Source organism: Poeciliopsis prolifica, unplaced genomic scaffold, assembly GCF_027474105.1.
Source record: "Poeciliopsis prolifica strain line A6 unplaced genomic scaffold, Auburn_PproV2 SCAFFOLD019, whole genome shotgun sequence".
Classification (NCBI taxonomy): Eukaryota; Metazoa; Chordata; class Actinopteri; order Cyprinodontiformes; family Poeciliidae; genus Poeciliopsis; species Poeciliopsis prolifica.
Window position 1 is genome coordinate 7,829,301 of NW_026562394.1, and position 13,455 is coordinate 7,842,755.

Genomic DNA, 13,455 nt, shown 5'->3' on the forward strand with positions numbered 1-13,455 from the left:
AAAGAGCCTTGAATGAATTTGAGAGGCAGAGAGTGGGAGAGAGGCAGATGTAGGGAAAGTTCAAACATTACTGGTCCTCAAATATCCTTTTTGGTTTCTGGTTCAAATGGAATTTGGCTGTAAGTGTCTGCTAAAAGCTCCATTTTTGTTGCCCCCCTCCTTCGTCGCCGCCGAGCTTTTAGAGCTAGATGATGACAGATTGTGAGCTACCTGATATCCTTCATCATTCTCCCCCAGTGGAGGTGTTTGTTCCAACCCGAGCAAGTCCTCAAGGACTAACAAACAGCCGGCGGGTTTTGATGGACTACAGGGAGACATCTGCTCCGCCTGCTTTCGCCATGCATGTTTGGAACACCATGTTTCACTAATCAATCAATATGCAAGCCTCGTCTTCTTGGCTTGTTGATCAACCTTACAGACCTCACGGTTATAAAGTCATTATGTCAAGCTGTCATTGTGGGTTGGTTTTTGAGGAGCTGCAGAGAGTGGATATGACAGCAGGCATGACAGAGTGCTCAATATAACCTCAACAACATTGTCACAAATGCGCTCGGAGCGCCCTCGGGGATAAACTCTGTTCTGTGCGCTCCAGGGAGCAAGGGGGCAAGGAAAGCGTCTGCGCGGTGCAACCTGATTTGCGGTTACAGGGCACAGCAGCCCTTGCCAAATGATCAGCAGAATATCATCCCCAGACCCCCAAAAGGTCCCGTGAGTGCCGCGATCCATTTGAACTTCGAGTTGCTCATGTCAGCAGATGTGTTTCTGCATTGTGATGAGCTCTTATGGGATTGCCGTTGGAGGTTTTTCCGCCTCTAAATGTCCTGCCTGCTGTTGACAGGTGGTTCCAGAGCTGAGGGGCCCCCCAGGGTGTCCTCTGGGAGTTACAGAGAATTTGCTGCAAAATTATGCACATCAGCTTGTTTCCTCCCTAATTTCTCAACGGAGACAATATATAGCTGTCAAACGTGAACAGAAATAATAAAAATGCCGGGCGAGGAATAGACAATGTATCGACACTAGTTATCGGTTGAGCCGATATTAACAACCGGTATTTATTTCCATCTCATTGCCATTTGTTTCTGGGGGAGGTTGGTCCATTGACAGTGTTAGTCAAGCTACGCAGGATCATGAGGAGTTTAACTGAACCAGAAAGGCAGTGGTGAAATCAGCAGTGTGGTTGTTTTTTTTTTTCAATAAGTCGAAAGGATAGTAAAATATATTTAATACATCGGATATCGGTACATATCGGTTATCGACTTTAACTGTCTCAATAATTTCAGGTGATACATTAAGACATTCAAAGTGGTTTCAAAGGGATTGTTAAGCTCACTTTGTAAAAATGCAAGAATAATATTCATTCTTTGATTGCTGAGTTACTATAGTTACAATCAAAAGTTTGGTCCTTTCTTTGTATTGGAGCTCAGTTTGTTCACTAATGCAAGTCAGCAAATAAAAAACAATCATTTGTAATTGTTTTCCAGTTCAGACAATCAAACTTGGCCCCTTCTCCCAGATCCCAAAAATTTGTATTAAGACATTGTTAGTGATGGCCCAAATATACCATTGGGCCAGCGTTGCATGGAAGTTAACATTAATGACTCTAAATAAACAACCAAAGCTACTAAAGAATGGTTTGGGTCAATGCATATCTGTGGCCTGAAATGTTTATTTTTTTAATTTGCTTTCTTGTCATTTTGAAACTAATTGTGTTGTAAGCACATTGAAAAAGTTGTTTACACATGTAAAAGGCTGACTAAGATTTCTATAGGTAAAACTAAGCCTGGATAAGCCCCGAATCCATGCAGGTTAAAGAAAGGTTGAGGTTAAAGGGGGAGCAAAAGGTGAAAGTCTAAAATATATCTTCCCTTGACCCCCATGAGAAATTTAAAAAAGAAAAAAGAGAAAAAACAATCTTGGAGCTAAGGCAGTTCCCATAAACCAAGAGTCAATATTGCATGTCACAGAGAAAATGCTGCAGGGACATCTTCCAGGCTTGAATTCCTCTCTGTCTCCGAAAGGATGGTAGAAGCAACGACAGAGGAATTGCAGTTCCTGTTTTCAGCAGACAGTGCGTTCTGGATATGCAAATATAAATGAGTGTCTGCGCCTGACATTAGCCAGATAATTGTGAGTTTCTATCCGTAATGTTTACCTAAAAGCCAAAAGAGCAATGTCTTTCTTGACCACAATCATAATCATATTGCATTATTATTATATGACTAAATTTGTTCATTATTCTTCCAGTATTTATGTATGCTTGCATGTATCAATACATGTTTAAAGTACCACATTTCTTATTTGATAAATAAGAAAATTGCATTTAATTGGTATTGTGTCAGTTATGGTTCTAATAATCATATCAGTTGATGTATGTTCTTCCTTTGGCGTGGAGTGAAGCATGGATGTCATGGGCATTTTAACAATAAACTAACATTTTAACGAACAACACTTTTTCTAGAGTTACTAGCTGTCAGACTTGGCTAGAATTACTCCAGTCTACGTTTATTCCGACACTGCTGGTAAATGTGCGTGCCATTAACCTACGGTTATTACCCGAAAACATGGTTGACACCAACGCCTCTCGGTGTCAACGTCAGGCTGCTGCAGTTAACACGGCGGTCGTTAGGGGGCAGTGTAGCCTTCACACAGACGTCATACGGACGCTCTCCAAAGCGGAAACTGCTTGTCGTTGACTGAAGCAACATGGTGTCGCCCTTGAGCCAATGCGAGTGTAAACAAGCGGCTCGTCTCTGTCGCAGTATTTAGTGTTTTAATAGTGTGAAGTAGGAACGTTTCGGGTTTAGGAGCTTCATGGCTCTCCGGGTGTTCGGCCGTCTGCTCAGAGATGGAGCCGCCGTCTCTATGCGGCGGGTCGGGTCTGCTCGGCAGGAAAGTGCGTCATGCCGCCTCGCTGCGGGTCAGTGCTAACGCTCAGGTTTCTGCTGCTCCTCCGTCTCACGCTGTTTAAGCAGGGAGACATAGCTGAGCATTATTAGAGCAAGCTGGAGTAATGCGACATTTAGCTAAATAAAAATACTCTTTTGTGACCATCATGATTATTGCTTAACTAAACTAAGCTTTTTCATGTTAATTTAATTTCATTTTCACCACAAATGAGCTATTCCTATGCGCAATTTTTTTTTATGGATTCTTTGTGATTCAGTTCTAGTGCTCATATATTTATTGGTTTATTGTTTTTCTAAATTAAGAAAGGACTTTATTTGTTGTGAAGTAAGATGCTTTTCTTAAATAATAATACTAATAGTAAAATTACTGCAAATTTTCAAAAACAATGTTTTTTCTTTTATGTTACACTCTGGCCCCACACCCCACAACAAAAATGAGAAAAATTCAAATGAAGTAGAACAATAAAGCAGAAATGATATTAAGCGGAGATAAATGCCTTCATGTCACAGAACCAGTAAAAATGATTTAAAGTGAAAAAATAAGCGGAATAGAGGTAAAAGGTATTCCATAAATGTTAAAAAAAGAAGACATATCAGACCAAACTAGAATTTAAAGACATGAAAATATATTTAAAGGGAATTTACAAAAAACTATATGCTGTGAGACAAAGTTTAGAAAACCTTATAACTTTAAAATCCAGACAAACCTTTGTTGATGCAAAGGTTTGGATTTAATAAACTATCTTGGTTGTTTTTTGCTCATTGGGTTGCAGCTAAATAATTAAAAAAATGTGAATGTAAAATTTCTCAACCATCCATTAGAGTTTTGCAGTTCTATACGTATCCTGTGCTCTTTCTGCACTGATGCTTTATGAGTCTGTGAGGTAGTGAGGAGGACATATGTGAATTTGGTGCAGGACATTCACCAGGGCAGTGAGACAGTGGTGAGGTGTGCGGTAGGAGTGGCAGATGGCATGATGTACCTGATCAGTCTTCTTTAAATGGTCAAAGCTAATCCTAACTTTGGGCCAGACATAAGAACTGAACTCTAGTGTGGGTCATTTACCCTGGGATAGATGAAAAGTAGCAACTGAAACCCCAAGTTTGCTGAAATGTGGCATTGCTTCTATTGTTTTGTTTTTATTGTAAGCAAACCTTCATCTACCCGCTTCCCCTTAGGGAGTTTTATAACTATGCATGTTTAGAGGGTTGGTTTGACAGAAGGGAATGTTGTGGATAGGATTAAATAGAGGAAGGTGATTCAGAAGACAAATTTTTTTTAATGCAAAAAGCCAAAAAAAAAAAAAAACTCCACGAGACATTGATAACGTCATGCAATTCCCAGCATCTGCTTCATTAGAATAAGAAGTTTTTGAAGAATTTTCGGAGAGACATTTTTGACAAGAACCCTGTGAATAAATCCTAATAATGTTCCAAATCATTCAGCATCCAGGAAGCGCAATCAGTCATCTCGCTCTGGCACGAGCATCAAAGTCACAGAGATGTTGATGTCTTAACAGGAAGCGCTGCCGCCTGCAGCCGAGGCGGGAGGCAGGGATTCATCTTCACTCCCGCTTGTTTTATTACATCTGAAGCATTTCTCGGCGGAGTGATGAAAGGCAAAGCAGCGGAGACGGACAGCGGCGTTTATCACCTCCCAGCCTCAGTTCCTCCAGACAGCAGTAAGCAGGCCGTTGCCTCGGAGATTTACCGGTCTGACTGTGCAGGCCTGGCGTTATTTTCAAAAAGTGCTGATGATGTCATTCTGTCACCAATTTGACATGCCGTTGTTTTTCCTCTCTAATCATTTTCCCGCGCGTCATGTCTTTAAAGGTGAACAGCTATTCTTGTTGGGGAGACATCCTGACCAGCCTCCCGACTCAAAGGTGCTGAAGGTGGCTATAATCGGAGCGCCAAACGCCGGGAAGTCCACGCTGTCCAATCAGCTCCTCGGCAGAAAGGTCTTCATCTGTCTTTGAAACCTGCTTTAGCTGTCGTCTCATTTCACTATAGAGGAGGCGATGCTCACAAGTCTTTTATCGTTGCTCAAAGGTGTTCGCTGTATCCAAGAAAGTTCACACAACGAGGACACGTTCTCTGGGCGTCCTAACAGAGGCCAACACACAGATTGTAAGAGCTTCACCAGAGATTGGAGTTGGGGTGTCTCGATACAGATTGATGATACCGATATCGGATCTTTGAGTATCAGCCGATACCAATATTGACCCGATACGAGATGAGCATGAATCACTCATACTTTTAATTATTTATTTTAGAAAAGGCTCGATCAATCAAATTAATAGTCAACGACAATAAATATGACAACAACTGACCAATTTATTATTTACCAACCTGTCTGCGCGTCAAACACTGGAGCAAATGTTCTTTGGGCATGCTTACATCCCAGATGCTAGAAGCAGGCCAATATATAATTTGATAGTTTTCTTTGGCTGTTATCAGACCAATATCTGATATCAATATCGGATCAGGACACCCCTAGATAGTGCAGCTCTAGAGGAAAGACCTGTATCAGTCGGTTTTGTGCTCACTTTGCAGATTTTGCTGGACACCCCTGGCCTCACCACACCATTGAAGGCCAAAAGGTGCACTTCGTGTTCACTTATTTGTCGTTATTAAATGTCTCTACTCTGTCTGAGGTTGTAACGGATCATCTGCTTTCACAGACACCAGCTGGAGAAATCCTTGCTCGTGGATCCCTGGAACACCATCAAAGAAGCTGACCTGAGTATGAGATGTTCACGTCTAGATCTGAGCCGCGCTTGTGGTTTAAACGTTTCCGAAAGCCGTACCAATCGAACTGTTGTCGATTTCCAGTGGTTGTCCTGGTGGACGTGTCAGACAGATGGATGTGCTCCACGCTAGACTTCGAGGTGTTGAAATCTCTAGCCCAGCATCCGCAGATCCCAGCAATCCTGGTGCTCAACAAGGTATTCATCTCTCATACTGTCCTCACATTGTGATGCTGCCACCAAACACGATGTTCTACTTTTTGTTGATATTGGTGCTGGATCACGTGACTGAAAAACATATCACAATATAAGGGTTTCATAGCAGTCGATATTGATAATTATTGATTTGTTTTCTTTGAATATCTGAAATACTGCCAAACTGATGGCGTAAACTTTCATGTTTTGGTCAGTTTTCACTCTACATTGTTTTTTTAAAGCAGTTATAAGTAACTGTGGTAAAAGATAAAAATGGTAATGCAGAAGTTACTCAATAGGCTGTTGCTAGGTAACCAAAGAGGGAGTCGGTTAGTTGATGCCACCATCCTAGCTTAGCTGACAGTGACAGGTTGAGCAGCTAATGTCTTTCTTCTGCCTACATCCCCCAGAATGCTTTGTGGTTCTTGTTCGGAGTTCAGTGCGGACATATCATACATTGATATTGATCACATGTCTATTGCAACATATACATTTTTATGTATTTATTCTTCAGCACTAGTTGTTTAAATTTTGAAATTATTTTTTCATCTCTTGTCCCTGGGAAGTTAGGAATTTGTCAGCTAAAAACAAACAAAGGTGATACAGAACACGGCTAAAATGACTTAAGTCCACTAATTTCATAGCAAATGAATATAAACATCCCACAAAAGCATTAAATTTGTGGTTGTGGTTTAACAAAAAGTCAAATGGAGAGTAGACCTTGTGCTTCAAATTATTAAAGGAAATCTCTCATTATCCATCAAACATCTAAAAGAAGCACTTCCCACTCTCACCACTCTAACTCTGCCTTTTGATGGTAAAAGATTAATCTATTCTGTCTCTGTCAGTCTGTCTGCCATGCTGTCTATTTTAACTTCTCAAATCCAGTTTGTGGCTCTTGGCTTCAAGCCTTTTGGCTCCTGCAGCTCTGCTGTGCTTCCTCTCTCCTCCATTTTCAATCTACATCATACGGAAGAGCCAACTTTTTCTTGAACATAACCCAAAACTGTAAGAAAAAAAAAAAAAAGCTTTGCTTCCATGTGCTCTTTAAGAAAAGCCTTTTGTGATGTTTTAAGGTGGACTTGTTGAAGGCCAAGAACAGGCTGCTGGACATCACGGCGCAGCTGACGTGTGGCGTGGTGAACGGACGGAGGGTGCGGGTCAGGCCCGTCATCAAGCCTCCGTGGGCTAGAAAGAAACCAGAGAGGAGTTCCGAGTCATCTCCCGACGACGAGGACACGGCGGCGCTCGAGGGCGGTGAAACGCCAAACTCTGTGCTGAGCAAAGAGAAACTGAAGCAGCTGAGGAGTCAGCAGGGCTGGCCTCACTTTAAGGACGTCTTCATGCTGTCTGCTGTGGACAGAGAGGATGTGGAGACTCTGAAGGTGAGCAGTCACACAAGACAGGGACGCAGGGGGTGTTTAAAGCGCGTTACACCGTAGCTACGCTCACTGCGCTAACTGTCCTGGTAATGTGGAACAAAATAAAGAAAAAAGTACGCTAAGGTAATAACATAAAGTTTCCTACGTATGAGTTATTTGGCTCCTCTCTAATTAAACTAAATAACAAAAGTGGGAAAACATAATTAATGCTGTAAAAAAGAAGAGTATAAGTAAAATAGTTTACATTAAATCTCTACACTAATATAGTTGTTGGAGTCAGCAGCAGAAAAATTACATAACCTGCAAAAGTATTGATAAATATCTGTCATTTTGCTGGATGATAAATTGTCATAATAATAATCTATTGTTGTTCTGAGACCATTTTTACATAAATTGATAATGGCATAATAAAGCAAGTTTGCCCTCATAAAGAGCAACACTTTTACATTTCCGTTAATAAAGAGGGTAAGTTTTGAAACTTTGAAAACCATTCCTGCTTCGTCTCCCTCTTCATAAATATCTTTCCGCTTGTGCCGGTCCAACACATAAAATCTGAATAAATACGTCGAAGTTTGTGGTTGTCACACGTTCAGATGCGAAGACTACCGGACACGACCGTCAGTTATCAATGCATTTCACGTATCGCTTGTTCTTGCAGAGCTACTTCCTGGTTGAAGCCAAGCCCGGACCCTGGAAGTACCACAGCGAGGTTCTGACTGACCAGAGTCCAGAGGACATCTGCACAAACATCATCAGGGAGAAGCTGCTGGAGTATCTGCCACAGGAAGTGCCCTACTCCATGACCCAGGTGAGGGAAACCGTCACAGCACTGTGGCCCGTTTAGCGCACAAGTACATGTTTCATCTTGGGCTGAACCTAACGATTATTTTAGTAATCAATTAATCTGTCAATTATTCTAAAGATCAATCGATTAATAGAAATATTTTTACTTAACCGCTTCAGCCTTTTTTTTTCTTCACAATATTAGAAATACATTAAATGATGCAATTAAATACATAACTCAGTCTTTTATTCATTCAAATAATTGATTAACCACAATTAATCATGATTAATCGAATTAATTGTTTCAGCCCCAAGTTAATAAATGAAGGTTATTTTCTTCATGTCATCGTAAATTAGGCTGCCGTTTCTTCTTGTGTTTTAAATTTTAGTTTTAAAATCTGATTTGTTGTGCTTGTTGCCTCTGGTGTTTTTTGACAGCTTAATTCATCTTAAAGGATTTTATTATATAAAAGCAACACGTATGAAATAAGAACTATAATTACAGCCTCGGATCTCCATTCAGAGCTCTTTTTTTTTTTAACTCCCCAGCTGTTTATTTGACCCAACATTTAGTTTTGTTAATAAGTGCAGATAGTTTCTGTTCTTAAAAATCTGTCTCCGTTTTCAGTCTATTGAACTCTGGCAGGATGGAGAAAACGGGAGCTGGATATTTCCGTGAAACTGCACACCAAGAAAGAAACTCACATGGTAAGTCCTCCAGCGTTTCTGTCTGTCTGGTCGTAAAGCGTCTGGCAGCTTCACGTGCCTGCATGTCCGCTCGGCGGTTGGACATTAACGTCCCCTGTGTTTACCTGCAGTTTGTCATATATACACACTGCATCATGTAGCTGCGGCAGCTGTCCAGCAGCTTAACCCAGAAACGTCTCTGCGGAGACAAACGTGCACGTCCCAGTCGGTGTAAACGCCTGAGACTTTGGCTTTCCTCAAGCCCTTCATCCGGTGACATCACGAGGTCAAAATGTGCAGCTGGACGCTGTTTACAGACAAGCAGCACATAAGTATGCTGATGTTAACATTTATCTGCGTGTAATCTTTAACAGAGGCCTCCCAGAGTCATCCTGGTTGACTGAATGTGACATTTTGTTTAGGATGATTAATTTTATGCTCCATTTTTAGGATGGAAAAGTTAAATTGTTAGTCTGTAACGTGTATTCTGTTTATGTTGCATTCATTGAAACATGAACATTTGACTCAGTTTGGCTTTTTTTTCAACCAAGAAATTTACACAAAGAATCCTTCCATATCAAAGTGAAAACTGATTTCTACAAAACAGTGACAATTAAACAAAAATAGGTTTCATAAAATAAAGTGATTGCGTAAATATTTACTCCCTTTGAAGCGACTGACCTAATTCAACAGAGGGCCAGTCAAATGGTGCTGTTAGTCTCACAATGAGTGGAGTGGGGCTCAGTGACTGTGTGTCAAGTGATTGTAGTGTAAAGACAACTGGAAGATCCTTTCAGTTGTCATCACTTATTTTATGTTACTTTTTTTTAAATTTAATTGTCATTATTTTGTAGAAATCAGTTTAGATAAAAACTGATTTCTGTTGTATAAAAAAAAGCCACATTTTGTTCAACGATTGATTTGTAAAACTAAAAGCAGCAAAACACCTTTTTAAAGGTACTGTTTATACATATCTTCCCCATTTACCCCTATTTTAAACTTCTTCTCTTTTTTTTTAATCTCATATATATTTAATCAACCTTTTTGGACTCTGCATATTAGATGAGAAAGAACATTTGTAGATGCATCTGTGCTGCTGAATGTTTCAAGGCCACTGCCCTCAAAAGGAGTCATATTTAGGAGAACTCGGTTTTCCAGGATGGGTATAGAAAGCGCTGCAAACCGATGTCTGACCAACAGCCTCTGAATAATGTTTTCCATCAAGTTATATTTTCTGGCCTTTCTGGTAATTTCATAGAATGGACACAGAAAAATGTAGTTTATATGCAGTGTAATTGTTTGTAATTTCCAACAGGAAAGCAGGTAGTAAAACATATCACAACGTTGGGTTACAGAAAGAGAGAAACATCTTTACTCCATTTCGATCGATCGTCTGCAGCTCCAGGTAGTCTAAAATGAACTGGACTGTATAAAGGTTTTAAAGCATATGCAGGTTTTAAAACGTCATGGCGTTTAAACCGTAACTTGAAAAAGGGCTGAAATGATTAATCGACTTAATCGTGATGATTTCATTACTGGCCAATATGCAATGGAGGTTAAAAGACATGAAACAAAATACCAATAATAATATGTTATGAATCATATATGTCTGGTAATCATATCAGTTTATCAACCTGGATACCCGGAACCAACATAAAGGGATTTATTGTTCATTTTACCAAATATTTTCTTGCTTTTTTCTGAATCTGTTTTCCATTTTAAATCCATTTCAATTCTTTTTTTGACTTATAACCTGCATTGCAGTAGTTTTTCATTGGAGTAATTTAATATTGAGCTCTTTGGTCAAAAATGTAATTTTTTTAATCGATTAATCGATCAAATCGAATGAAGCCTGTTGCGTCGCTTCTCGGTTCTGCAGAGCATGGTGATCGGCCCGGCCGGCCAGATGGTGGCGCGGATCGCCCGGGAGGCCGGGGAGGACCTGAGCCGGGTCTACCTGAGGGACGTCCGGCTGAAGATCTCTGCCAAGCTGAAGAAGTGAAGAAAGCCCGAGAACTCCTGGGACCTTTTTCCCTCTGCCAAAAGACAGACCCGGTGCTAGAGAGGCGACGGCCTCATCGGGAAATGACCCGGAGCCGGGAGGCAGCATGTGCTCCATCTCGGACCTGGCTTTCACTCCTCCTGTTTTGTTTCAAGAGTTGTCCTCGATTAACCCGTTTGCAGGGACATGTTACTGTATTTAGAAGTGAGGGGCGGCCTGTCCACGCGTTCCTCAGACAACAGCAGAATAAAAACCCAGCTGAAGTGTATTTTTAAGCTCCGGTAGCTCTTTGGTAGCAAACATGACACGGCGGCTCGTCAAGTGGATGTTTTGACGCGGCTTTGACAGCTCCTTCATGGCTGAGCGGGTTTGGCAGGCTGCGAAAAGGCCGAGACGTTTTTATCTTTGGCTCTCAGCGCTTTTTCTCCCCTCGGCGGGCGCAAACGCTGCGCTGTAGATAAACCGAAGGCGAGAGCTGCACCGTCATGTTCACTCACATGTCCCTGATGCACCGTCCAACCCAGTTCCCTCCACTCCCTTTATCACTTTAGCCGTCTCTGCTGCCCTTTGAAGTGCAGCCATCCATCTCTGCGACCATCACTTTCCCTCGTCTTCTCCGTGTTTTTAACGCTCGCTCCGTCCTTTTGGCTCCTATAAAGCCCGACTCTGCCTCCGAGGGCTACATTGTCTCCCTAATGGATGGGGAAAGTGGAGCACTAACCTGATGCTGAAGTGGGTCAGATAATGGGGATTAGATTCATTCCCGCCGCCTGTGGGTTAACTCAGCGGTTCAGGGCATCTTGATGAATAACCAGTAAGAGTCCTGATGTCAGGGAGAGAGTTTCCTCACAGACGCAAGCTGTGTCTGTCCCCCGAACAGCTGCTGAGATCGCTGCCTTAGACCAGCTGACTCCAGCGAGGGCCAGAAAATTTATTTAGGTCTTACGCAGGATGCCCGCGCATTCTTAAACAGTCTACAACTCCTGTAGCTATTTTACAAAAACGTAAATTAGCCTTAGATAAGTTAATCATAATGGTAAATTAAAATTTAATTTCACCACGTCTACTCAACCCCGCATATTTTATGTTTTATTTTTTATTTCTTGCTGAACTTTTCTGTCAGGCAAAAGCTTGAGTCGCCCTCTTCGTTACGATTCTCAAGACGGTTGAAGCTAAGTTTTTTTTTTTACTAGCTAGCTAGCAGGTGTATAGTTTTATACAATACTCGTCATGTATATATTTACTGACTTTAGGGCGATATTCATACACATTCATTCACTCATAACTGTCTTAAAACTATTTTTTAAAGTTAAAAAGTCTTAAGTTTGACTTTTTGAAACCTGTTATGAGTTATGAGAAACCTGTTATAAACACAAAACCATTAAGAGCAGATTGTACAAATGAAGAGGCACTCATGTATGGGAGACAACCACATCATTTTTATTTGACATTATTGGTTTAAATGTAACAAAGCGCCAGCTCGTCCTTTCCCTCGTCGTCATTGAGCGAAGGCCGTGGAACCCTTACCATTACTAAAACTCAGTAATGGTAACGGTTTAACTGCCCCCCTCGGCTGTGTGTTCGGCCCCCTGACGTTTCAGCCCGAGTCTCCTTCGGCGGAGGTGGAATGATACCCTGGATAGTACATCATCTATACTGTAGTGTCTCTTTAAAAAACTTACAGTATAAGATGATATCCTGTCCAGGGCACAAGACAGAACAGCCAATCAGCCAGTCCCTGGCTCGTCGGGAATCTGCAACTAAAAAGAAATTTGGGGTGAAAATGATTTCAAAATACAAATAAATTCAGATCGATTGGCCGCCGCCTCCTGTCTGAGCTGTCCTCACCTGTCTGCACCTTGTTGTTAGACATCTTCATTACAAGTGCTCATGTCTGGTCTATGTCTCCTAACTGCTCAGTCTGTTGGGCTCCAGCACTTAAAAGGTGGCCCCCCTCAGCTCATTAGCATACCGTGATGACATCTGGGGTGGACCAGAGAAGTTTTTTTTTTTTTTTTTTTCCCCTCCTTATCTTCTCTCAACCTGATTGCCACAGTCCAGTAAAGGTCCACACCCTTGTGCCTCGTCCTGAGGCTGTTACATGTGTGGAGACACCACACATGTGTCCTGAATGCAAGAGCGGCGAGAAGAAAGGGACCTTTTAAGAACCCAGTTTGCAGTTTCCTGCAAGCCATGAAGGGAGCATGTTGAAGTTGGATTACACCAAACTGTAATATTTCAATCTGCAGGTGCATTTCCAAATGTAATACTGTCTAAAAGTTTGACAGCTTTTGTCACTCACTTCAAAAAGTGGAAGTTATATCGCACATAATTACAACACATGTAATGAAATGTTTCAGTTCCTCTCATTTCTTATCATTTTGATGATTATGACTTAAAGATCATGAAAAACCCAAATTGTCTCAGGAAATTTGAGCCACAGTCCAAAAAAGGTTAAAGATTTGGCCAAGAAAATAGAAAACGACTGCTAACTCCTCCCCCAAAAATGTGGCAGTAATCTTCTTTATTTTATTGCGGCACTTTGTGTTTTGGATCTTTAAAGATTTATGTAATCCATTAAAAAAAAGTTTATTATTGTGCAGAGTACACAGAAAAAAACAAACTATAAACTAATTTTTGCAGTTTAAATATGCCAATTCTAGTAACAAGGGCAAAAGGTTTGGTACTAAAACTGTCATTCATTTCTTGTGCCGACTTGTTCCTGAACGTCAGAAGCTTGTAGTGTTGGG

At 41.2% G+C, this 13,455-nt stretch overlaps 1 protein-coding gene and 1 long non-coding RNA gene across 2 annotated transcripts; one reads left to right on the forward strand and one right to left on the reverse strand.

Moving 5' to 3' along the window:
- The first annotated feature begins 2,687 nt into the window (after window positions 1-2,687).
- On the forward strand, window positions 2,688-10,973 carry eral1 (Era-like 12S mitochondrial rRNA chaperone 1). The gene is given in 12 exon segments (XM_055044037.1): window positions 2,688-2,917; window positions 4,427-4,588; window positions 4,740-4,867; window positions 4,959-5,036; window positions 5,463-5,509; window positions 5,591-5,652; window positions 5,742-5,854; window positions 6,928-7,236; window positions 7,892-8,041; window positions 8,645-8,675; window positions 8,678-8,724; window positions 10,583-10,973. Coding segments are annotated over 12 exon segments (1,356 nt in total). The 5' UTR covers window positions 2,688-2,811; the 3' UTR covers window positions 10,706-10,973.
- A 1,149-nt stretch (window positions 10,974-12,122) lies between these two features.
- Window positions 12,123-12,655, reverse strand: LOC129368871 (uncharacterized). Its single transcript, XR_008606898.1, has 2 exons — window positions 12,554-12,655; window positions 12,123-12,465 (listed from the first exon to the last, which is right to left on the reverse strand). It is a non-coding gene; the product is annotated as an uncharacterized LOC129368871 (long non-coding RNA).
- Between the last annotated feature and the right edge of the window lie 800 nt (window positions 12,656-13,455).